At 36.2% G+C, this 23,826-nt stretch overlaps 3 protein-coding genes across 14 annotated transcripts in view; 2 read left to right on the top strand and 1 right to left on the bottom strand.

Moving 5' to 3' along the window:
- Nucleotides 1–7,492, bottom strand: part of LOC134812283 (uncharacterized) — a 65,387-nt gene extending 57,895 nt beyond the window's left edge. For all 12 annotated transcript variants that reach the window (XM_063819644.1, XM_063819647.1, XM_063819649.1 and 9 more), the window contains exons 1-3: nucleotides 7,466–7,492; nucleotides 349–431; nucleotides 164–213 (exon numbers count right to left, since the gene is read on the bottom strand). In XM_063819644.1, the coding sequence (XP_063675714.1) occupies nucleotides 164–213; nucleotides 349–394 (96 nt within the window). In that variant the 5' untranslated portion in view covers nucleotides 395–431; nucleotides 7,466–7,492. The remainder of the gene's footprint in view (nucleotides 1–163; nucleotides 214–348; nucleotides 432–7,465) is intronic.
- Nucleotides 35–22,323, top strand: LOC134812301 (dnaJ homolog subfamily C member 8-like). Its single transcript, XM_063819683.1, has 8 exons — nucleotides 35–57; nucleotides 19,562–19,735; nucleotides 19,952–20,074; nucleotides 20,260–20,355; nucleotides 20,810–20,875; nucleotides 21,060–21,151; nucleotides 21,274–21,349; nucleotides 21,667–22,323. Exons 2-8 carry the CDS (start codon nucleotides 19,574–19,576, stop codon nucleotides 21,787–21,789), a joined length of 738 nt encoding a protein of 245 aa, XP_063675753.1. The 5' UTR covers nucleotides 35–57; nucleotides 19,562–19,573; the 3' UTR covers nucleotides 21,790–22,323.
- LOC134812291 (notchless protein homolog 1-like) overlaps nucleotides 48–23,826 on the top strand; it is a 70,533-nt gene continuing 46,754 nt past the window's right edge. The window contains exon 1 of the mRNA XM_063819666.1: nucleotides 48–61. The gene's annotated coding sequence lies outside the window, so the exon portion shown is untranslated. The remainder of the gene's footprint in view (nucleotides 62–23,826) is intronic.

Here is a 23,826-nt window from a genome sequence, read left to right as displayed (position 1 = left end):
ATAACAATATTATATTTTAAACTAATAACAACACTACAAATCTATTACATTTATTGATTACGTTACAGAAGGAATATATTTAATGCAGTTTGAGGAGTCCTCGCTCTCCTCACGCCAACAATAGCGTTTCTATTGTCGCTAATATAAATAAGAAGATACTAACCGATTTTAACTTTAGAGCTCTCGGTCTCTTCGCAGAAGTTGCTATGACTCCTGAAAATGAAAACTCGGTGAACTTTGCAAAGATTGAGGGCGGCAATTCAAAATCTGAAAACTTTGAAACTATTTAATTTTAAAGAAGCAACGCTAAAGTATTCAGTTAACTCTCGAGTTTACAAACTAACTTACCTAAAAATAGGAATAACAGAATACATCGACAGATCGTAGTATTCATATTGTCGGGTTCGTCGAGCAACTCTTGTCATGCAGCTGTGAGACGTGAGTATTATTGAGATGACACAAAATCAAAGCTTTATAATTTGTTCAGTATTATACACATTTAATTACAATTATAAACCATTTTCGTTACCAATTTATTTATAATTCAAATAAGTTACCGGAACGTTTGGTTATCATTGGTTTAATAGTCTATTATTACGGAGGGGAAGGGATGACACATTGTCATAGAATATTAATTATGTTTAAATTAAATTAGATTATCATATATTGTAACACAGAAATACGTTTAAATATAATTAAAGATAATAATAATTCTAAATAATGTCCCAGGCATCTTCCGATTAAGGACCCTTTATTTTGGTGCGGCACCACATACAATTATCAAAGTACAGCTGAGTGAGTTTGGGGTTTTGCGGTTAAAATGGTCAAGGCACAACGAATAAGTGAGGTACAAATTCCTGAATGACACATATATTAATGTTTTCACTTAAATGCTGCGTGATTGTTAGAGTTCGCATAGAAATTCTTATAACAAAGAATGTTGCAGGAATGTTTTTCTTGCTAATGTTACCCTTCAAAGGGAATTAAACTGAGGAACTGAAAAGCAGAGTTAGTAAAAATAACGAGTAGCTACCATAAAAAGTTTGACTCTCGTAAGCGTGTCAACTGTCAATAATGCATTGAATTACCAATCACATAAAATAGTGTGGTGACATTTATTTAAATCCCAGAAGTCACGCTGCAAAACCCGCAAAAATCCTTGGCTTGGCTGTCCAAAAAAACCAAAAAACTGTAGTTTCGTGACTCTCAGACAAGTTAACACTTACACTCCTTACCGGAAATGGGTGATCATCCTCTGAATTAGGAGTACCAACAACATTCTAAATTAAATAAATATATTCTAGTATTTATAGCACGCTTCGACATTAAAAACATGAAATATATATTTACTATTTAAGCCTTTCAAGCGTGACTTTGTTTGGGAATATAAAAATTTGCACTTTTATATCAGTTCAAATTTACCAATAACAAGGCAGCAACATTAACACTGGCTATTAAACATTGAGAACAAATAAACATGTATGAATACAACTTGTAGTTCAGGACATATGCACAATGCACATACTATAGTAGAGAATAAAGAATGTCCAAAAACACCTGTACAGTCCTACCTTATAAATGCTCTAAGATACCATTTCATGATATTAAATCTAATAATACCCAAAATTTAACCATACAACACATGAACTGCTCAAATGGATATCAACTGGCACAAGTAACACCGACTAACAACGTCAAACTAACAATGTCAGAGCTGTTCTAAAAAGTAATGTGGAAATATTCAGCAACAAACAATAAATTATCCCAAATAGAATCCACCGAAATAGAAATATGTCTTCTAAAACATCATAAAAGATGTCTTAGTATAGTGACTGAGAGCTTCTGATTCACGTATTGTAATAAACAAAATCAAATCAAAACATTGTGATACATAAGATCATCAAAAATGTTCATAAAAATATCTTAATAATTTAAATTATAACTTCATAGAGTTAATTTTAATAAATCAGACATTTCAAGTTAGGGCAAACAGCTCTACTTCAAATTAATGAACTTCTTCTTTGCTAAATATGGATAAAGCCACAGATAATCATTATGATAACTCTTGTTCTCCAAATGATTATATCCTTCGATTCTACTTATCACCTCATCAGACACTTTCCATGATGATCAAAACAAAATCCTTTTAGGATAATATGACTATTCTTAACATACTCTAGATTTATCTTAAAATTATTTACACTATAAGAGTTCTTGACATCCAATGGTAGGAAATTCCAATAAGGTGTAACTCTCTCAGGAAGAAAAACGCCAAGAATATTCCTGAATTAAGAGCTTTTAATATTGCACTTTGTCTTTGAAACAATATTCTACTAATATTGAAAATTATTAACCATATCCTACTAAAACACAGAATATTTTAAAGGTTTTTATAAGATCTCCACGGATTCTTCTTTCAGCTAGCAAAGTTAAATTCAGAATTTCCAAAACTGCTGCAGTGTGCCAATACCCTTGATTAACCGGGTGAACCGTTTGACAGCAATTTTATATAATATTATAAATACGCCACCAACAAGGTGCAAAACAGTGGGATATTGGAAAGAGGAAGCGGTTCGTCCACTTAGTAATCCTAGTTACAAATTACGGAGGGCTAAAATTTAGGAAGAAACTCATTTTATGGAAATCTTCTGATAATTATCGCCCACCAAATCACATGAATCAGTTGCCATAATGAGGAAAGTTTTTCATCACAAATGATTTCAGGTTAGTTGGGTATTCACAAGAAATTGCCTTGCAGATAGTGGTTGCCTTGCAGATAGTGGTTGAAGTTATAATTTAAATTATGTTGAGAAGAATTCAAATGGCGTTAAGAAGGATACATGGGAATAAGGCATTATAGACTATCGATTTATAAAATTTAAACATTTAGAATACACTAGTCAGTTAATGAAATATTTTTAGAATAACTTTTACTTTTGCTTTGGAATTTTATTATATTTTTGAATTCATTAGTTTAGGCTCAGCGCCGTTATTACAATAAGTGACTAGCACCGCGCTGATATAAATATATGATTGAGATGAATTTTCGAGTAGCATGTAGTAAAAAGCATATTTTACATAGCAAATCTAATTTTCATGAGTTTATTATCGGATGTTCAAGTTTAACTATGTTTATAATGATATTATTATTCGTTGTTACTTAAATTGTTCATTAGGTTGATGTACTGTGATAAAGTTAAGAAAGATAATTTGGCCAAGTGAATGATTCGATGACAGCTACAGCCATTTTGGGCATTTGAGAGGATGATGATTGAACAATGATGCACTCAAAATTGTAGTTCTTGTCTGTCAGGAGTGCAGTGAATAAGAAGTAGATGGCAAATCAATCTAACAAACAAAAAGAAGTGGATGAAATGGTATCACCCAAACACCAAAGAGGTATATGACTATAAGCATGATGCGAGAAACACTTTGGGCGATGCCACATATAGTCCCCTCAACCATATAAAGGAAATTGGGTTAAAAGTTAATAATAATAATTCTATAATGTGTTTAATAATAATTCTATACAGTTAATTAATTAACACAATCATGGCCCCTTATTGTGGGCAGAGTATGTGACTTTATAAAAATTTTAAGAGTTGAATTCTTTCCAATGATACTCAGTCAATGGCAACTCACCGAAACTGATTTTCCTGGTATTGCTGGCGGCAAATAGTATTAGCAAAGTATTAGCAGATTTGACATCCCGTAAGAGGAGATTTTAAACGATTCCCGTGGCTGTTCGATTTTGGTCGAAACTAAGTGCGGAATCGATCAAGTTATAGAACTAATTATATTCATTCGTATTCAATTAGATGTGCTTTCGATGGAGATATAGCCCGCATCAAAGGAAATGGCAAACTCCCAACTACGACTGGATTGGTCAACATCGGAACAAAATAATTTGTCATAATGAAATCAAAACTTTATTCTCGGGGGATATCTACTTTGTGAAAAATCGTAACACTACAATATTACCATTCACAATTCAAAGTATATAATGTGTGACGCGCAGTACACTTATTTAATTTAATGTTTATCAAACAGTCAACGAGCTTTCAAATATGCTTGTCTTGTAGCGCAATGCGTTACTGTGCCGCGCCTAGCTGAGATGAATTGACATCGTCAATTAAATCTTGTCATACGTTGTATGACCCGCCGCGCACGAGTGCGCGGCTCCCCCTGTATCGTAAAGTAAAGTAAAGTAAAGTAAAATTTATGACATCACATCATCACACATGTCTACAAACTATCATCGCACTGTGTGAAAAAATATATAATAAATATTTCCCCACCAACATTAATTAATTATCAAATACAATATTTAAAAACAATTTCATCAAAAACATTATCCTATTTTAAAAACTTCCCAGTGGAATAAAGATTTATAAAACGCTTCTTTGCCACATAAGGATGGAACCAAAGATAATTGTTATGTTTCTCTTTATTACTGACATAACTGGCTCCCTCAATTCTTACTAAAACTTCATTAGAAACATTCCAAAAAAAGCAATCATTTGTAATACTTTTAGAAATCATATCTATCTTATATCCTTCTAATTTAATTTTAAAACCTAAAACTGTCACAGAGTTCTTGACGTCCGGAGGGAGTTTGTTCCAATATGGAATAACTCGCTCCGGGAGAAAAGACTTCTGGATATTCTTGACCTTTGTCACACTTTTACTACATCTATTGGATGAAACCAGATTAAGACCTGATCTGCTTGGTCTGAACAAGTCTGAACCATAATCAGTCATAGCATTAATAACCTTAAAAGCTTCAATAAGGTCCCCACGTATTCGCCGCTCTGCCAGCGTTGTCAAATTGAGGATTTCCAGTCTACGGCTGTAAGGAAGAGTACCCACCTCATCAATCAGACGGGTAAACCGCCTCTGGACGCTCTCCAGCTCCAAAACAGTCCCCCAACTTCCATGAGCCGCAGGTGGATTCCACAATTGGACACAATACTCAAGATGAGGTCTTATTAAAGCTTTATATATAGCAATCATAACAACCTTTTCTCTAATAACTAAATTCCTTACAATCCAACAAATCATACGATTTGCCTTAGCGATACATGCTTTGATCTGTTCGTTCCAAAGCAGGGAGCTATGGGTAATAACCCCCAAATCTTTTTCCTGTGCAGATACTTCAAGTTCTATACCATTTACTTTATAATTTAAATTAGGATTGTTGTTAAAATTAATGTGCACTACTTTGCACTTGGCAGGATTAAATTGTAAAAGCCAAATACTTTCCCAAACTTCTAATTCTTCGATATCTTCAGCAACACTACCGTGGTTAGCTGCATTACCAATTAATTTAAGATCATCAGCAAATAACTTTATCTTATTTTTCACAAGATCAGGCAAATCATTAATATACAGAATGAATAGGAGAGGGCATAGAACTGACCCCTGAGGAACACCAGATAAAACATGTTTAACCTCGGACCATTGTCCTTCTACAGAAACCCTCATAGTCCTGTCTGTCAGAAAATCTTTAATAACATCTAAAACCTTTCCTTTGACACCAAAGCCTTCCAATTTAGACAGAAGTCTAAAGTGGGGGACTGTGTCGAATGCCTTACTAAAATCAAAGTATAGAAGATCAACCGGGGCACCTTCATCTAAAATGTCAAGAATGTCATCAAATGTCTCTAAAGGATTAGATAAACACGATTTACCCTTAACAAATCCATGCTGATGCTTCGAAATTCGATGTTCTAGAAAATTCAATACATGTGCTCTCACCAACTTTTCATACACTTTGCACAAAATACACGTTAATGAAACTGGTCTATAATTTAAGGGGTCCGATTTAATACCCTTTTTAAACAATGCTACAACAGATGCAGATTTCCACACTGCAGGTAAAGATCCTGTATCTGAACACTTTTGAAATAATTTAGTTAATGCTTCAACAAAATTGTTGTCATAAGCTGAATTTCTGTTGAGTAACTAAAAACTGGTTCTTGCTAGCAATATTACTATTTATGCTACCAGTTTCCCATAAAACATTTGGTAAATTAAAATCTCCTAAAAGGAGTGTTTCAGAATCATTCCTTTCACTACAGATGCTCTTGATACAAGATATTAATGCATTATTCTGTTCTAAATTCAATGAAGTGGATCTGTAAATACAACAAATACTAATCAGTCCACCTGATGTGTTGATATTAACAGCTAAAGAATCCGGTGCCTTTAAAAAAGAGTTCACTAGTGAAGCATTACAACAGTTTTTAACATAAATTATAGAGCCTCCTCCACCACTTATACTGCCAGTGGAATTGTCAATTCTAAAATCTCTATCTTTTCTAAACATACTAAATCCTTCAATATAAATTTCGGCATCTAATATATCACTACTAAAATGAGTTTCTGTTACACAAATTACCTCAATAGATTTATACATTGATAAAATACATTTTAGTTCATCGATTTTATTAAATAGGCCGTTAGCATTGGTATAAAAAATATTTAACGGCTGGGCACTGCGGCCTCCGCTTTGTCCTCTGTCTTCTCTGGCTCTCTTTTCTTTGCTTCCTCCTTCGTCTTCTCTGTCTCTCTTTTCTTCGCTTCCTCCTGCCTCTTCTTCCTCTCCTTTCTGGCTAAAAAACGAATATCTCTGTCTGCCTTGCAGAGGTCCAAGTTGATCCAATAAGTTGACTCTTTCCAGCCCTTACCATGGTCAGCGTAGAAATTTACTGACTCTTCATCTCGTGTCTGGATGATGAGCGGGCGACGATGATCTGGCTTGTCAGCATCAAGCTTGCCAGAGCGATGGCAACTTATCATGTCGTCCTTCTTAATCTTTAGGGTCTCCCTGCAGAACTTGGAGTCGTCCTCCTGGCGTTGCTTAGAGGTAGTCTTTTTGCTCTCTGGAACCTTGAGCACACACAGATTGAGTTTTCGTTTGTTTCGCTCAAATGTATCAGTGTGCATCTTCATTTGCACTTCCGAAATAACAGTTTCAGAAGCTTGTTCACGACTCATGTCATCGAGAACCTTCTTCTGGGTTTGTGCTGTTACCTCAGAATAGAGACGAACAGCTTTGTCAACTGTTTTCTCTGCGCTTCCTTTAATAGCTTCCTTAATCGAGTTAGTCAGGGCTGGGGTCAAATGTTGGAGTTCCTCTTTAATAATAGCCCTGACAGCCCTGTTTTCCTTAGTGTCAGCTGAGGTATGAGGCGCCACAAAACAGTATGGGCACTTCCAGTTTGTTAGATTCAGTAACATCTCGTTTTTAAGGCCAGATAAACCAACACAACTCAGGTGCCAAAATAATTGGCAAGCTTCACATTCAACTGATAGTTCTTCTGACATGTAAACATCACATTGGCAGTATTTTTCCTCTGGCACTGGGACATTATCAGAAGATGAATCCTTAGGGGGACTCGTCTTGACTCCACGTTTTTTTCGTATCGACACCCTCTCGGGTACATTGTTACTTGCCATCCCTCAAATTATTTGTTATATAGTAGTGTTGAAAGTATTAAAACTTTACTATAGTGAAGCAACAGTGGGGTTCACGTGATACAACAAATATCCTGATCTGGGGACCCCAGGTTAACGGGTGATACTCGTGAAATATCTGTTCCATATATTCCATAAATACAGGACCGTCGACGAGTCCAACTCGGCGCGCGTCCTGGTAGGTTGTAAACCTATTGTAGCGCGATGCGTTACTGTGCCGCGCCGCGCACTCAATGAGGCTTCTCACAGCGACATGTATGTTGTAAACCTATTGTAGCGAGATGCGCTACTGCACTGTGCCGCGCCGAGCTGAGATGAATTGACATCGTCAATTAATAAATTGTGCATACATGGATTTTTAATACATTGCAAAAAATTAATGAGAACAAATTATAAATTACGACTGATTCAAATTGGTTACAATTTTTGAGAAAATCTCGAAAATTGAATGTATAATAATAAGTTACTTAGCTGTTAACTTAATTGACGATGTCAATTCATGGCAGCTCGGCGCGGCACAGTAGCGCATCTCGCCGATCTAGCCAGGAGAAGCCTGTGAGAAGCCTCATTGAGTGTAACGCATCGCGCTACAAGCTGTCAACTAGCTATTAACTAGCTGTTGTTTGCTCGTTTTTAATATTGGTAATAGTAATTAATTGTAATTGATTGAATATATGTAATATTTAGGCCCGTGGCCAATTTTCATTGTATCACGTTGCACGTGGTGACCCCCACGGTCGCTTCACTATAGTATCGTTCTCGACGATACAGGGGGAGCTGCGCACTTCGTACGCGGCGGGTCATATACAACATATGACAAAATTTTTACGGATGACTGAATATTATCATATTTTCACAAAAAAAACTCAAATAATAAACATAGAATTTTGACAGTGGCCATTATTGTTCATCATATATATTGGGTCATTGCTATATTATGTGTATATTGATTGAATTCCTTTATATGAACCCATTTAATAAATTTAATAAAATAAAGTTCGAAAACCCCAAAAAATATAAAACACAAAAAAGGATAGTAATTTTGGAACACTAGGTTGTTATATTATTATACATTATACATATTATTATATTATATATTATATTAGAAAATAACCATTTGTAATGTTATATGTGAAGTGGTCTAGTAAAAATAAAACCCCACAATTTTAAAAGTACACTTTCCACATTGCATATTGTGAAACAGACAAATTTATGAAAAGAGGAGATGGTACACGCACAGATAGTTCATCTGAGTCAGCTGAGGTACTTGCTAGTGCCTTTAGTTCTGTGTTTGTGCGTGAACCACCTGGCCCTCTTCCCCAAAATGAGAGTTATAACAAAGAGGTGATTGATGATGTGGGAATTAGCAGTTCTGATATCAAGAAGCAGCTTTTAAAGATTAATGTTTTTAAGAGTTCTGGTCCGGATGGCGTTCATCCAAAGTTGTTGAAATCCTTAGCATACGATGAAAAGTTTGTTGAAGCTGTAACTAAATTATTTGTTAAGTGTTCAGAAACAGGAGTCCTGCCTGACATTTGGAAGACAGCATCTGTTGTAGCATTGTTCAAAAAGGGTGTTAAATCTGGTCCCTTAAATTATAGACCTGTCTCATTAACTTGTATTTTGTGCAAAGTGTATGAAAAGTTGGTGAGGGCACATTTATTAACATTTTTAGAAGAACGAATTTCAAAGCATCAGCATGGATTTGTGAAGGGTAAATCTTGTCTATCTAATCTCTTAGAGACATTTGATAATATTCTTTATATTTTAGACAAAGGTGCTCCTGTCGATCTTTTGTATTTTGATTTTAGTTTACAATACTGCCATTACGTTACATTACATAATTCTGAAACATATATTATATTCACAATAAATTATGCAATGCCACAACATTAAAATCAATAATGTTACCAGTCGGACTATATTTTATCATGAATGTTTCTTGGATGACTAGATTAAACTCTGCTGAGTATAAGTTTATCTTAATATTGGTGTTCTTAAACTTAAATTTATTATTATTACTAGAAAGCCCGTGGTAACAGGGAGGAAGCTAGTATGTTGTATGTAGTAATATGGTATTCTTTGAAAGAAAGTTTTGATCGCATAAAAAAATCCTTCCCAAACGAAGTCTATGTGGCGGAATTTACATTTCTTGCCCCATTTTGAAGAATCATACCTCAATTAGAATATAATTGTAATGTTACTTTATCACCATACCTATGTCGATAAACTAGTTATTTTGCCAACAAGGAGCAATTAAAGTAATCATTTGTTTTGTGACGAAATTTACATATTTTTACCATGTTGAGATGTTATAATTGTGCCAATGTTATCATATTACTGCCACATAATAATTTATGAGACAGGTACGTGATTACAATAATGTTGATTGATCCATAGTACGTCATGTAGGGTGTTCAAGCTGGTATACCAATATTTGCTCAATTTCTCACATGTTGGGATATCCTACAAATATACCTATTTACCTATTTGTGCCTTATGTGTTCTTATTTATGTAAAATCCGGATTGGAGTATTATTTATGAGTCGCATTGTTGTAATGTATTCTGGGTAAAATTATCTTTATCCCGGTTGTTGCGACAAGTAAAAATGCTCTTATTAGGGAAAGGAGATTACTCGACGTTTCAGTGTAACTACATCGTATTCATGATCTCAAATCTTATTTACTTATAATATTAAAATATTTTAACAATTCCCAACACATTCAGGTCATAAAATAATGCTAGACTATTCGGCATTCCTTGTCAGAGTGTCATAAACATCCCTCGTATAAATTTCTTAAATATGTGACGGAATTTACATGGTCATGGTGGCAGTGGCGTAACGTTGCCTGTTGGCGCCCCCCCGCCAAAAAAGCGCCCCCCTGTTGGCGCCCCTTCCTCTTTTGGTGCCCCTCCCTAGAATTAAACAAATTAGGTGATTTTAGAGGATACGCCGGTAAAATCTCTAGAAAAGTGTACAGTATCTAGAGCAAAACGCGCAGTTTTGCTAGTACTTAAGTTAAGTTTTCGAAATTGTCCTACATTCAATGACAATTTGGCGCGCCCCTAAGATGGCGCCCGGCCCCCTGCACAGCGGGGTCAGCGGGGCCCTCGCTAAATATGTAAATAATTGTCATACGGAACAATCCTATGAACTGGAAATTCGAATATTTGGTCAAACACGCGACGGCAACAAGGGGCCCATATGAACATTGTTAAGTCAGTTAAACAAAAATTTCAGTTAAACAAAAATTTCAATTTTATGCCATTTATTACAGATTAAACAAGTTTACAATAAATCAATTTGATATTTAACGGAATCCTAATTCAATGTGCAGTATGGTTGTCACTCTTTAAATAGATTAGATATAGGTTGACGGGGCAAAGGAGTGTGCGTGCTGTTCGCTATTGCTCACACCAAACGGCAACCTAGTAAATGTTTTGTATGAACACCGGTCTCCATCACGACACAAAATTAGGATTGTAGAATTTATTGTATAACTATTAGTGCAGTGGAGGTAGCGGTGTGGTGCATTAATAGAGTGACAGCCTACTGATTTAGAGTTGTTTTTAAGTGAGCATAATGGGTGTATTTTTGGATCTAATGGCAACTTTAAAATTTGTTCTTTTAATCATTTATTAAATATCAGTTTAAAAATATATAAATCTGGAATCTGTTCACTCTGTGAACCAGTCCTAAAAAAAAATCCAAAAACCCTCCTAAATTAAATATTAAAAACGTCTCAGTAATGGAAATAGTCATACAATTAAGAAATTATCCAAATTCTTAATATCTACCTAAGAGAAAAATACCTACCTAAGTCAATTTCTACCTGTAATACACTAAATATTAGGTTAAATACATAGGTGGTGGAGTCAGCACACATTTACCAAAATCAAAATTGTTTAATAGGAGGACTAGGAGCCTGTGGGCCGAGATCACTGGATTAAATTTGATGAAGGGGATTGTTTTCAAATGACAGCTGCATTATGTCATAATCGCTTGTGGTCCATGCCGAATCATTATAAGCATGTTGCAGCTTTAGAAGTGCCTTTTTCAGGCGACTTTTAGCAAGGCTAATCTTGTAGGAGTAGTCAAAGAGCTTAAGTTTAGGTGCAATTGTGTTCCAAATTTTGGTGGATCTTGATATAAAGTCATTAGATGGGAGTTGTGAAATGATAGTGGTTTCCTTTCTAGAAGATGACTGATAATGCTGTTGCAGTGATGCTGGGCACCTTAGTTTTAGTATTTTAAAAACTTCCATAAATGTGTGATATGTATATAAATTTTTGAAAGCCAGGATGTTTTGTTGCTTGAAAAGTGGTTTACAGTGCTCTAGTTGGAAGGATGTATGGTCAAGTGCCTGGCTGTCAAACTCTCTTGTTCTTGCACATGTAAGGAACTTGTTTAGGTATGCCTCTTTATCACCAAAGAGGACCCGTACACAGTGCTTCTGAGACAGCCAGATACTTGCTGTCCTAAAGAGTGCTGCATCACCCCAAACTGAGATACAATATGTGAGGTGGGATTCAAATAGTGTGTGGTAGAGGTCTTTATGGAGTTCCTTTGGTACAGAGTCCCTAATTCTATTTAAGGTGGCAGAGGCATAGTTTAACTTTCGTTTAAGTGCTGTTATATGAGGCCCCCAGGAAAGCTGTTCGTCAATAACAACTCCAAGAAACTTAGTTGCTTTGGTTTTTTTAATTGGAAAGCCATCAATATGGAGTTGAAGCGAATCTGGCAATTCTACTGGTTTACTAGCCTTTGGTTTAAAATGCATATAACAGCACTTTGACATGTTGATGTGAAGTTTGTTAAGGATCATATACTTTTTTATACAGCTTAGCAATTTGTTGCCTTTCTCATAAGCTTCTTCTACAGTTTTTCCATCAATAAAAATGTTGGTGTCGTCAGCAAATAGTATGAAGGTTCCTAAATCCGAGGAATTGGCAATATCATTTATGTATAGAAGAAAAAGGAGCGGTCCCAAAACAGAGCCTTGTGGAACTCCATATTTAATGATAAGGTTTTCGGATTTTTCATTAAGGACTTCTGTATACTGTGTTCTATTTGATAAGTAGCTTTTAATAAGACAGTTTGCATTGCCTCTTATTCCATACCTATCTAGTTTTGTTAGGAGTGTACTATGGTCGATTGTATCAAATGCTTTACTCAAATCTATAAATATTCCTAGAACATGGTTTCGTTTTTTTATGCTATCTTCAATAATCCTAACAGAGTAGTTAACAGCATGGCTAGTAGAATGGGACTTGCGGAAGCCAAATTGGTTTTCATCAAGGATATTTTGTGACAGAGCGAAACTGTAGATACGGCTGTATATCACTTTTTCAAATATCTTACCAAATATAGGCAGTGTAGAGACAGGTCTGTAGTTTCCTACATCCTCTTGGTTTCCTTTCTTAAATATGGGAGTAACTTTCCCAACTTTCAAAACATCAGGAAATACCCCGCTCGTCATGAGTTTGTTGAAATGTTGGGCTAAAACAGGGCAGATTAAATGAGCTGACTTTTTGATTATACGGATCGGAATATCACTAGATTTGCCATTTTCCAACTTGGAAATTATTTCCATGAGCTCAGTATGTGAACAGTCAGATAGGAATATAGAGTTATTGTTGAATGGCAGGAGGTAGTCTTCAAATGTTGAAAATTCAGAAGCCTGTATAGGCAGGTCAGCTATTGATTCATTTAGAGTGGAGGCAATTGAGTTAAAGTATTTGTTGAACTCGTTTGCAATAACCCTTCTATCTGTTATTTTTCTGTTGTCGATTATAAATGAGGGTTTTATAGTCTTTTTACACTTCCCTCTAAGTTCATTAATGATCTGCCATGTCTTCTTACGGTCGTGCTTATTTTCTATGATTTGGTTGCAAGAGTAAGTATTTTTTGCAGAGTTAATTACAGATTTGAGGATCCTTCGGTATACTTTGAAAGTTTGTTCGAGAACATGGTCTCCATCAGGGTTTGCCTTAGTTTTAGATGTATTTAGTGATGCATTATATGCCATTTAATGAAAATCCCCTTGAAGATTATGTACTTAGTGGTGTTAAACTTGAATGTATTGAAGCGGAGAAATATCTTGGAGTTTCAACTCGTCAGATCTAGTTTTAGGGAAGATAGAGGGTGTAAATTATTAGAGGTGTAAATTATATCTTATTACTTAAGGGGGGGGGGGGGGGGGGGGGGGGATTCACCCTGATTTTTTTGTGAAACTTGGTTTCGAGATAGCAGTTGACCTACAAACTAGGACCGGTGACCAAACTTTTGAAGGGGGCCCGGACCCCAACCGCCAAACGGTGCCCGCGGGGCAGCCACGCCCATATTTGGTCCAAATTAGGCCCAATTTAGCCAAATACCCTCAACATGCCCAAAACCCAGATTTTAGGTGCTTTACTTGTAGCTAGTGATCCCCTGAACTCGTATATGAATTTTCATCAAGATTGGACAAAAAATGACTGAGTTATGAGCCAAAAACCATATGCCCATATTTGGGTATATGCACCAAATTTGGTCGATTTTGGCCCATAAATTGGTCAAATATCAATATTTTTGAATGAAACCAACTTTATATGGACGGTAAGCCTATACTACACATTCTGTATGATTATCAGCTCAATATCTACCTAACTGTGGATTCTGTGTTCAATTAATCGCAAAAAATGAACAAAATCGCCCATGTCTCAGTTCGCGATATTTGCGAAACTGATTTCGTTCAAAACAATAGAACTCAATAGGGTTTCAATATTTTAACATGAAATTTTCAGAATCAATGTAGAATCGTATTTCGACCTTAAGTTTTAATATGGAATTTTGAGTTAGGCCTTTAAAAAAATTTGGTGGCCAAATTCTGAAATTTGCCGGGCATTTTTCAGAATTTGGCCGCCAAATTTTTTTAAAGGCCTAACTCAAAATTCCATATTAAAACTTAAGGTCGAAATGCGATTTACGTTGATTCTGAAAATTTCATGTTAAAATATTGTTCAAAACCCTATTGAGAATTTTTTTCAACGAAATCAGTTTCGCAAATATCGCGAACTGAGATATGGGCGATTTTGTTCATTTTTTGCGATTAATTGAACACAGAATCCACAGTTAGGTAGATATTGAGCTGATAATCATACAGAATGTGTAGTATAGGCTTACCGTCCATATAAAGTTGGTTTCATTCAAAAATATTGATATTTGACCAATTTATGGGCCAAAATCGACCAAATTTGGTGCATATACCCAAATATGGGCATATGGTTTTTGGCTCATAACTCAGTCATTTTTTGTCCAATCTTGATGAAAATTCATATACGAGTTCAGGGGACTACTAGCTACAAGTAAAGCACCTAAAATCTGGGTTTTGGGCATGTTGAGGGTATTTGGCTAAATTGGGCCTAATTTGGACCAAATATGGGCGTGGCTGCCCCGCGGGCACCGTTTGGCGGTTGGGGTCCAACTGCTATCTCGAAACCAAGTTTCACAAAAAAATCAGGGTGAACTTGAACTCAAAAACTTGAACTCAAAAAAGGTAAACCTCAACTTTTGAAATAGACTGACCACTCCTGAGACACCCCGCCCCCACCGGCCACCCCCCTCCCTCCCCCCCCCCCCGCCCCCCCTAAATAATTATTCTTTCCCATTATTTGAAATTCCTCCTTTTGCCTTAATTTCCCTTTAGAATCCCTAAATTCAGAATTTGTAAACCGCAATTTTCAACAATACTGGAGAAAATCTCAGTTAGTATCGATCCTAAATGGCCATCTTCAATAATCAATAACCTTTTGATCCCTTTTTCGACAGTTCAACTGATCAGCCACTAACATAATAGATGGGTTTCAATAATGCATTATTTGTGAGCTATTTATCCAAATCTAATCTAACACTCCCCAATAGTTAACATGGCATGTGGTGCAACACTGAAGAGAAGGCATGATTGCATCACTGAAGCACCAGAATTGCCATTAAAGAGGCGCAGATTTGTGCCCAGCCAGGAAGTGATGGCACCCTCTTCACCCTCCAGCTCTCCCCCTCCTGCTCGTAGTTCCTCTTCTTCTATCTTCCCTTCCCTTATATCTCACATGACACCAGGTAATACAAGTGCTTCAAAAACTGGTTTTGTTTGCATTCTTCTAATTGAATCACGACCATATAATTTATTACATACTACTGTTGATAGTTGTGTTGTTTTGGATTGCAAAGATTGCGTTTTACCTTAGGATATTAAATAGTAACGTTCGTGACCCGCAGTTTCCACTATCAAGGTAGTGTGGTTATTACAAACTTATAATCTTATAATCACAATTCATCTCCCCAGAGCAGCTATCAAATAGTATAATGGCAGAGCTAGCGCGAACGCGTCGCAAATCTGGGGACGACGGAGCAATATCCACACGACAACTCCAACAGACATGTGCTCGACTCCTCCTGGAATTTGAATCCCAGATCAGATCCGAATATGATAGAATATTGTCAGACAAGTTATCCGGTTGGTTTTTATCAATTTTCAATTCTCGTTCACAATTAGGTTACGTTTAAAACAAGGTGCCACCAGCACTCAGCAGGTACAGGTGTGACTCCTACACTGGATGGCGTAAGCTTTAATGGTATCATTTCTCTTATTTTAACAACATATACCTGGAGTAACCCCTGAAATGTAGAACCGACCTCTCTTAACAATTCAACACATGTCCAAACATGTACCATTATTATGATGTTAACAGCTGACTGCAGTGTCACTCGTCATTATGTCGCACCAAACTACTTAATACTCATCAACACTCCGTAGCCAGGCGGCATCCGTCCGTAGCCAGGCGGCATCCCTGCTGAATAGGACCCACAATAAATCAGTATCAAATCAGTAGATAATTATCGCGTCTGTACTGTTGTTGATAGTTTCTAAGTTTCATGGGTGTCTTCAGACTTCAGTCTTGATTTAACTGTGCCACGATAAGGTATCAACCTTAATTACTAAGCTTTATATCCTCTGTGTAATAAATGATACCATCACAATGAAGTGTGACACAATTGACAATTGACATCATCTTTAAGAGTTTAAATGGTATATATGTAGTACTATTATGAACGTGACTTCAACGACGCAATATAATGACAGGCAATATACCGTCTGTTCTCTTAGCATGTGTGTACATTATTTGAAATCTTAGAAAATAACGACTGTAATCCGGACATTGATGCTGTACAAAAAACAAAGCCACTTAAAATTATCTTAACCCAGTACCAGTGATCAGAGTTGGGGAAGTCGCCCAATAAAAGCTACCCAATAAATACCGCTATATTAATTGTTAGTTCGTGTCACCAAAACGTGTCATGACGTCACTTTACGTCTTCTCCCGACATTGTTAGAGTGAGCTCTTTCTTTTAACTCACACATCTACACACTGTAAAATGTGTGTAAATTGTGTGTGCACTACATTATGTGTGTTGCGCTATTTCCTGTACTATTATCTAATAGTGGGTGACCTGTGTAGTGTGTGTGTGTGTGTAGTGTGTGTGTGTGTGTGTATTTTCATTACTATTGTGCAAAACTCGTCTGATCTCTGAGTAAAACACAAGCTTGTTGTGAAAATAAACATAGAGTTGTCAAGATTGTGCACGTTAAAGTATAACTGAGACGAGAGTTGAAACACTATCCCACATCTTTATTCAATTATGTGATTTGTGAGACAAAAACTTTGTGCAACCTTCGTCTCCCTCGTGAACACCCGGATGTATAGCACTATCAAGCCTTGTACAAGGAGGAGCCCATGTCGGCTAGCACAGCTCTGATTTTAGCTCTAAGTTGATATGAATTACTCTGTAATTTAGGTCATAGCAGATGTTCTAATTATATACACTGAACACTGCCACATATTGTTGAATTTTGTTTGACATGTAAATATAACGCGTGAGTGTGTGTGATTAGTGGATCAAGGTGATCGTTCTGTGTACGTGCACTCTAATGAGACCACACTCTATAACAGAACCCTGCTAATTATGAGGCTGGGTTCTCTTTATTTGTGGGGTCTCTTGAGACTGTCATATCCGTTATTAGCCTGCGCGCGTCGAGACGCGCAGATAATAAACTAACAATATGGTGCTTTCATGCAGGCTTTGAATAGGAAAAGTACGATGTTGAAGCGATCTATGAGCGCCGCATGCAGTACAGTGCGCTGCAGCGCGCGCTTGCCTAGGGCGATTTCTGTTATTTAAATCAGATCGGTACCGTCTCGGATTTAGTAATGTCAACTGTAAACAGCTAATCCAACAGCCCGAAAATGCTAATCCGAGACCAAATTATACTGCCGGATCATCTGGGTTCTGGTATATTGGCCGGTCTAAACTTTTCCTAAACTACGAATTTAACTTTTAACATCCCGTTTAGGGAGTCTCGCTTTTTGACTGGATTGTCTTAATTTTGTGTGCACAGGTTTGAATGAACTGTTCTGTCGCATATTTTAAATTCCTCACTACTAATATGCTTAGTCCTACATCTGACATGATGAAAATGTATCTTTGTAACATTTAATTTGGAAGACTAACTTGAACATATATTTCAGAGCAGTACGAAGCCTTTGTCAAATACACCCAGGACCACCTTAGGACCAACAAATCATCCTCTCATTCCATGTCCTGTAAGTGAATCATCTATTCAATTATTTTCCTTTATAAATAGTCCTTCCCGGATATCTTGGGTCCCAAGAAAGGTGATATAATATGGTGAAAGGCAGAATCATCTCAAAATTTCTGAAGATGATTCACTTGTTTGAATGAAGTTAATATTATCTCATCCCAACTCTTTCAGATGTCTCCTAGAGCGATCTTACCCCAAGATCAAGAGTGACTTACCATGTACAGTTCATAACTTATTTTGCTAAAACTTCTTAAAACTTGGAGATTTTACTTCAACCTCCCCTTCAAATTCATTAACTAGTACTAACTGGGTTATGGATGTGAGCGCGTCGATTAGTTATATATACGATTTATTTTGTACCATATTTTACAGTTACAAGGTTTCTTTACAACCTTGAAAACCTTTTTTCTAAGCGTGGGACCTATTATATATATGTATTATTGTTATAATATTCGTTAATATATTAAATACAATCCTTTTAATTAATATAAAAGCTATCTCGGGAAGCTCAGTAATATTTTGTAGATCAATTAACTTGTTAGGACGTTGTTTTAGGTGAAGTCCAGAGACATTTATAACATTTTGCCTGCATGCTCACCCTATGTGCTGTGATTTCTAGGATCGAGATTTGCTTTGGTTACCGGAATTCCGGAAACCTTACCGGACATTTCCTTTAAACCATATTTTAATCTACAAATATCTTCCGCGATCTTCATGATGGTACCCAAAGCAATCTCCGATATAATCGTTTCGTTTTATTTATTGACATATATTAAAACGAAATAACCTTGTACCCTTTGTATTTGTAAACGTCGTCACAAACACGTTAAAGCAATCTCTTAAATGTTGAGGGAACGAATGAAAGCAGGCTATTCTAATTCAGCTGTGCTAGAACTTTCTTGTGGAGGCACTTTTCTGGAAGTGTGTGACTACCATATTGTTACCATATTATTTACTATCACGGAATGAGTGAACTGAACTGAGGTCGTGTTCATCATTGGTTGGAATGTTGCGGCGTGTAACGAAATATTGTCTGGAATTACACCGCAGTTTATTGCTATCTGGCATTAGAGATTTTAACATTGCACACAATCACCCACACGACAAGTTGCAGAATTTTTTCCGAACATCTTTTTGATTTTTCCTCTCACGTTCGAGGGTGGTAAGTGGGTGGTTGTGTTCAAGTGCGTATGGTTGATTAAATAAAAGTTTCATAAAATCTATCGTTTGACTGCTTTGTTCTTTACATCAATAATAAGTCCCATTAATACCTTGTTTGGCTTTTCAACATCGTATCTGATCCGCCCTGTTAGGGAACAATTACCCATCATTTATAAAATTTGAGACTGGTCGGTCGTACTAATAATCTCTCGAAAGCAATATACAAAATCAATAGAATATTTTAATTCTAAATGAAAATTACGCTAAACTTGCTTCTATAGCTCTCAACGTTATGACGACGACGGCTGAGGCGCCCAAACCCTCCGAGGAATGGAACACCTTCCTGAGCCAAGTGAAGGCTATTGAGAAGAAGGACAGTAATATGACATCAGATCAGCAGATAGAGCGGCTTCACAAACCTGGAGCCAAATACCTCAACCTTAACCCTTTCTATGTGAGTAACTGCTGATATTCATTTAAATTCTTCTTCTGTAACACCGAGTGAACTTTATCTCTTGTCTATCCAGGATAATTGCTGTACTTTGTAAAACGTACAGAACTTCCCTGTATTTCCATGTTCACAAATGTGACTTGGTTTCTTTTGGGTCCCGCTTCTAGGAGACTGTATTTAGAAAAATCATTCCAATTTCAAGCCCCAGTTATCAATCAGGTATTACAAGTAGACCCAGACGCAACAGAAGACGAGTTGAAGAAGCAGTACCGGAGATTATCAATACTCCTGCATCCAGATAAGAACCCTAATAACAGAGATCAAGCCACTGGCGCTTTCGAGGTTCGTCTCCAGCCTGTTCTTTGAACAAGAGTTTTCTAAAATTAGAGAAACCAGTTTTTAATTTAAAAGCAGGGCTTAACCTTAGAATTTCCTGGCTATATTGTTGGATCTGTATAGTAGATTAGTAGTGGCGATTTAGAATATTCCTTTTTGCGGAGAAATTAGTTTAATCATTTTTTGTTCAGGTCGTCAGTAGAGCAAACAAGCTTCTTCAGGAAAAAGAAACATCAGACAAATTCAAACTAATCTTAACTGATGCAGAAAACAGAGTCCTCAAAATGGTGAATTTAAATGTTACTCTCAAAATACATTGTTTTTAACCCTTTTAACTGTATATATTATGTTTGAATAAATCTGAATGAATTTTCATAGAGATACGCTGTTTTTATAAGATAGCGGGGGCCGTTAAGCCTCTAACCGCCCGCTCCTAGGTATAGAAGAAGGGGACTGATCTACCAGTCAGGTAAGACAAAACTACGGACTCCCGGGACGTTTCCTGGAACGTTTCCTTAGATTATATTATAGTTTTAGTGGTATCTAGGACTCAGTTTGTTTTTACCTGTTTCTTTCTTTTTTTCTTGCCCTTTACTGGAGTCTATCGCATGAAAATATTTGAATTGCTAGTAAACATGAAGTAGCTGATTTTACCCCTGATTTGATGGTTTTTTGTCAGTGTGATGTCCGTGTGTTTGTTTGTGTGTTCATCCAGTGTTTTCATCGAGCGATCTACTTCAGATGGAGGACAAGAGAAAGGAAGCTAAGTGTAAGAGCCTACCTCCACCTGTTGAAGACCCTTCTAAGGTCAGTGCGGTTAAAGTTTAAATCTACCAATGATATGTTATTGCCTCTATTTATGAATTTATCATGTAAACATTTCAGCGGTGATTCAGTTCTTGGCGACATATATTTTGGAGAACTATATTTTTTGTAATTAAATAAGGTTAAGGCTATTATATCGATGGAAAACTGAAACTCTCCTCTTCAGTTTGGTCATCTGGTAAACGTAATGGCAAGTAAGCAACTAGCGGACTACGAGATACGTCGCGGCGACAAGGACAAGAAGGAACAACAAGAAAAGTAAGGAGTATTTTCTGCTTCAAAACCTTCGAAAACGTAAAAAGTTTGTTTAGTTGAGGAGTTTATAGTTTATAGTTCACCACGTACTACGTAGGGACATTTATTCAATCATCTTCTTTCAGAAAACGGGAGAGCGATGCTGCCGAGGAGTCAGCCAAGAGGTTGAAGAAACTTGAAGACGATAAAAAGAAATGGGAGGTAAGCACACTTCCTTCTCCTTCTGGAACGATATGTCACTAGGAACTTACACAGCCGCGAAAAGCTTTTTATTATCTTTATCGACACGAAATCTCGATAAAAATGTTGGAAATATGTTGAAATTAATTTGGAATCTTTAATCGTTGGTCAGCAGGTGGGATCTCTCATCGCTCGGGGGATTTGACCCCAGGGATATACTCTTGTATACTTAAGAGTATACAAGAGCCCCCCAAAATGCCATTGCATCCTTCATTTATAAGTATTTTATAATGATATGTTGGTTGAAAAATTGGTCTTCTAACTTATGATAACTTCAGGAATCAAGAGAAGAAAGAGTGACAACGTGGAAAGATTTCCAGAATAAGGGAGAGAAGAAGAAGAAGAAGAGGCATATGTTAGGCACCTTCAAACCACCCAAACCAAGATTAGAGGAACGCTAAAAATGTAACATATTTATTTTTAATATCATAACTATCATTCAGTGGACAGTGGAATTTTAATGCTGTATTTAAGATCGATTCGTTATTGAATGTCGCTGGTTGGCAGCTGTGTCTTTGTGGTAAAAGTCACAATTTTACAGACAGCTTTGGGAGTCTGAATTATAAAATAACCGTGTGAAAGTAGTGAATAATTTGTTGATATTTAAAATTTAAGTAATATTTAAAGTTTAGTCCCGGTACTGGTGAATAAACAGCGTAAAAATTTCAAGGAGGCCTCCCTTTTTAATTTTTGATTGTTAACCTTGTCCAAGAACGATAATAATGTGCAAATCATTGGTGATTGACTCACCAACAATTAAAGTAATTTTATTGATGCTTATAAAGTTATAAACAACAAATCGCTCACATAAAATGTAAGTTTACGTGAAATATGAACAATCCCTTAACTTTAACAAGCTGAACCATGTTTGTGGGCAATGTTATCATTTTTATCCAACCTGTCTGATTTAACTTTTTAAAGTTCTTAATAAATAATTGTGTTTTCTTGAATTCTGGCTTCATTTGAATCCATTTCGTTGCATCTCCAGAAACTTTGGTTGTTAAAGTAACTCCCAAATGAGTTCAAGTCCATTGGCTTCGTACGTATAGTAGCGGCACATTCGCTCCTTCTACCTTACCCTCTGTAGATTCTATCACTTATACCATGCAATGGTTCATCTACCAAAATGACTTGCTTGAAGAGTAGATTGGCGTTCAAAATGCGTTGTGAACTATTTATTCTGTATCCATGTAGCACTCATGGTGGTAACTTGAGAATAATCAACAGTATATATACCATATCGGACGTTACTTGACCGGATATTGCGTGAACGAACGCCGCTAGGGCATCTAGCGTCTAAATAATGTCTGTTCAAATAAAGGGTAACACGACTCTTGTCCGAAAGCGACATCTGTCCGAAAGCGACATCTGTCCGAATCAGGGTACCAGAAAAAAACGACATCTGTCGGGGGGAATGCAACGTCAATTAATGTCAGTATTCCATGAAAACCCCAAACTGACATTGACATTAATTGACATTAATTGACATTAATTGACATTAATTGACATTAATTGACATTAATTGACATTAATTGACATTAATTTGTCTTGAAATGTGAGATTATCATTATTCGATAAATATTCAAGATATTCACGTCTATGTAAGTTAGACCGGTTCAAAAAAACAAAATGTCCTTGAATAATTATGAGTATGTTCTTATCTGTTGATCCTTAGGTTTAAAGACCACCAAAAAAATTTCAGCTTCCAACTCTTCCATCTTCGGTCCCCACCGGCCACGCCCATATTTTATTGGTTTCTTATACAGGTAAAATATCTAAAATCGGCTTTTTTAGTATGAAGGAGTAATGTTAGCTGTTTAAGATTCGTTATTCAAACATAAATGTCATGAAGGCATTTCGTTTAATGTGGGTTTTAAGTTCTGATGATGTTGAGAACCACGCCCTTGGATGGCCACGCCCATTTAAGAAAATTAAATTTCGGAAAACCGTATTATTTTAATTTTATTGTTTAATTATCTGAATTTTTTTCACATTTCACATTTCCATATGTGATAGTAGTGAATAAATTGATGATATAAACGTTCTAAAGTGCTAAAAATATGGTAGAACTACATAATCTCTGGTCGAAAAATATCGTGTCAATTAATGTCAGTATTCCAAAATTTTGCAAAACTGACATTGACATTAATTGACATTAATTGACATTAATTGACATTAATTGACATTAATTGACATTAATTGACGTTGCATTCCCCCCCATCTGTCCGAAATTGTGACCTGATTTCAATACGACACATTTCCAATTAGAGACATGATCTAAACTGTTACTTGCTAAATTGTATACGTAACATGTTCAATTAGAGATATGATCTGAGCCATAGTTTACTACCACAGTTTATTTTAATTTGATGTCGATAAATTGGACAATAGTTTCAATGTTATTTAAATGTTATAAATTAATTCAATATAATACAGGG

Source organism: Bolinopsis microptera, chromosome 3, assembly GCF_026151205.1.
Source record: "Bolinopsis microptera isolate Bmic1 chromosome 3, MBARI_Bmic_1.0, whole genome shotgun sequence".
Taxonomy (NCBI): domain Eukaryota; kingdom Metazoa; phylum Ctenophora; class Tentaculata; order Lobata; family Bolinopsidae; genus Bolinopsis; species Bolinopsis microptera.
This window is presented reverse-complemented; position numbering and strand designations above follow the sequence as displayed.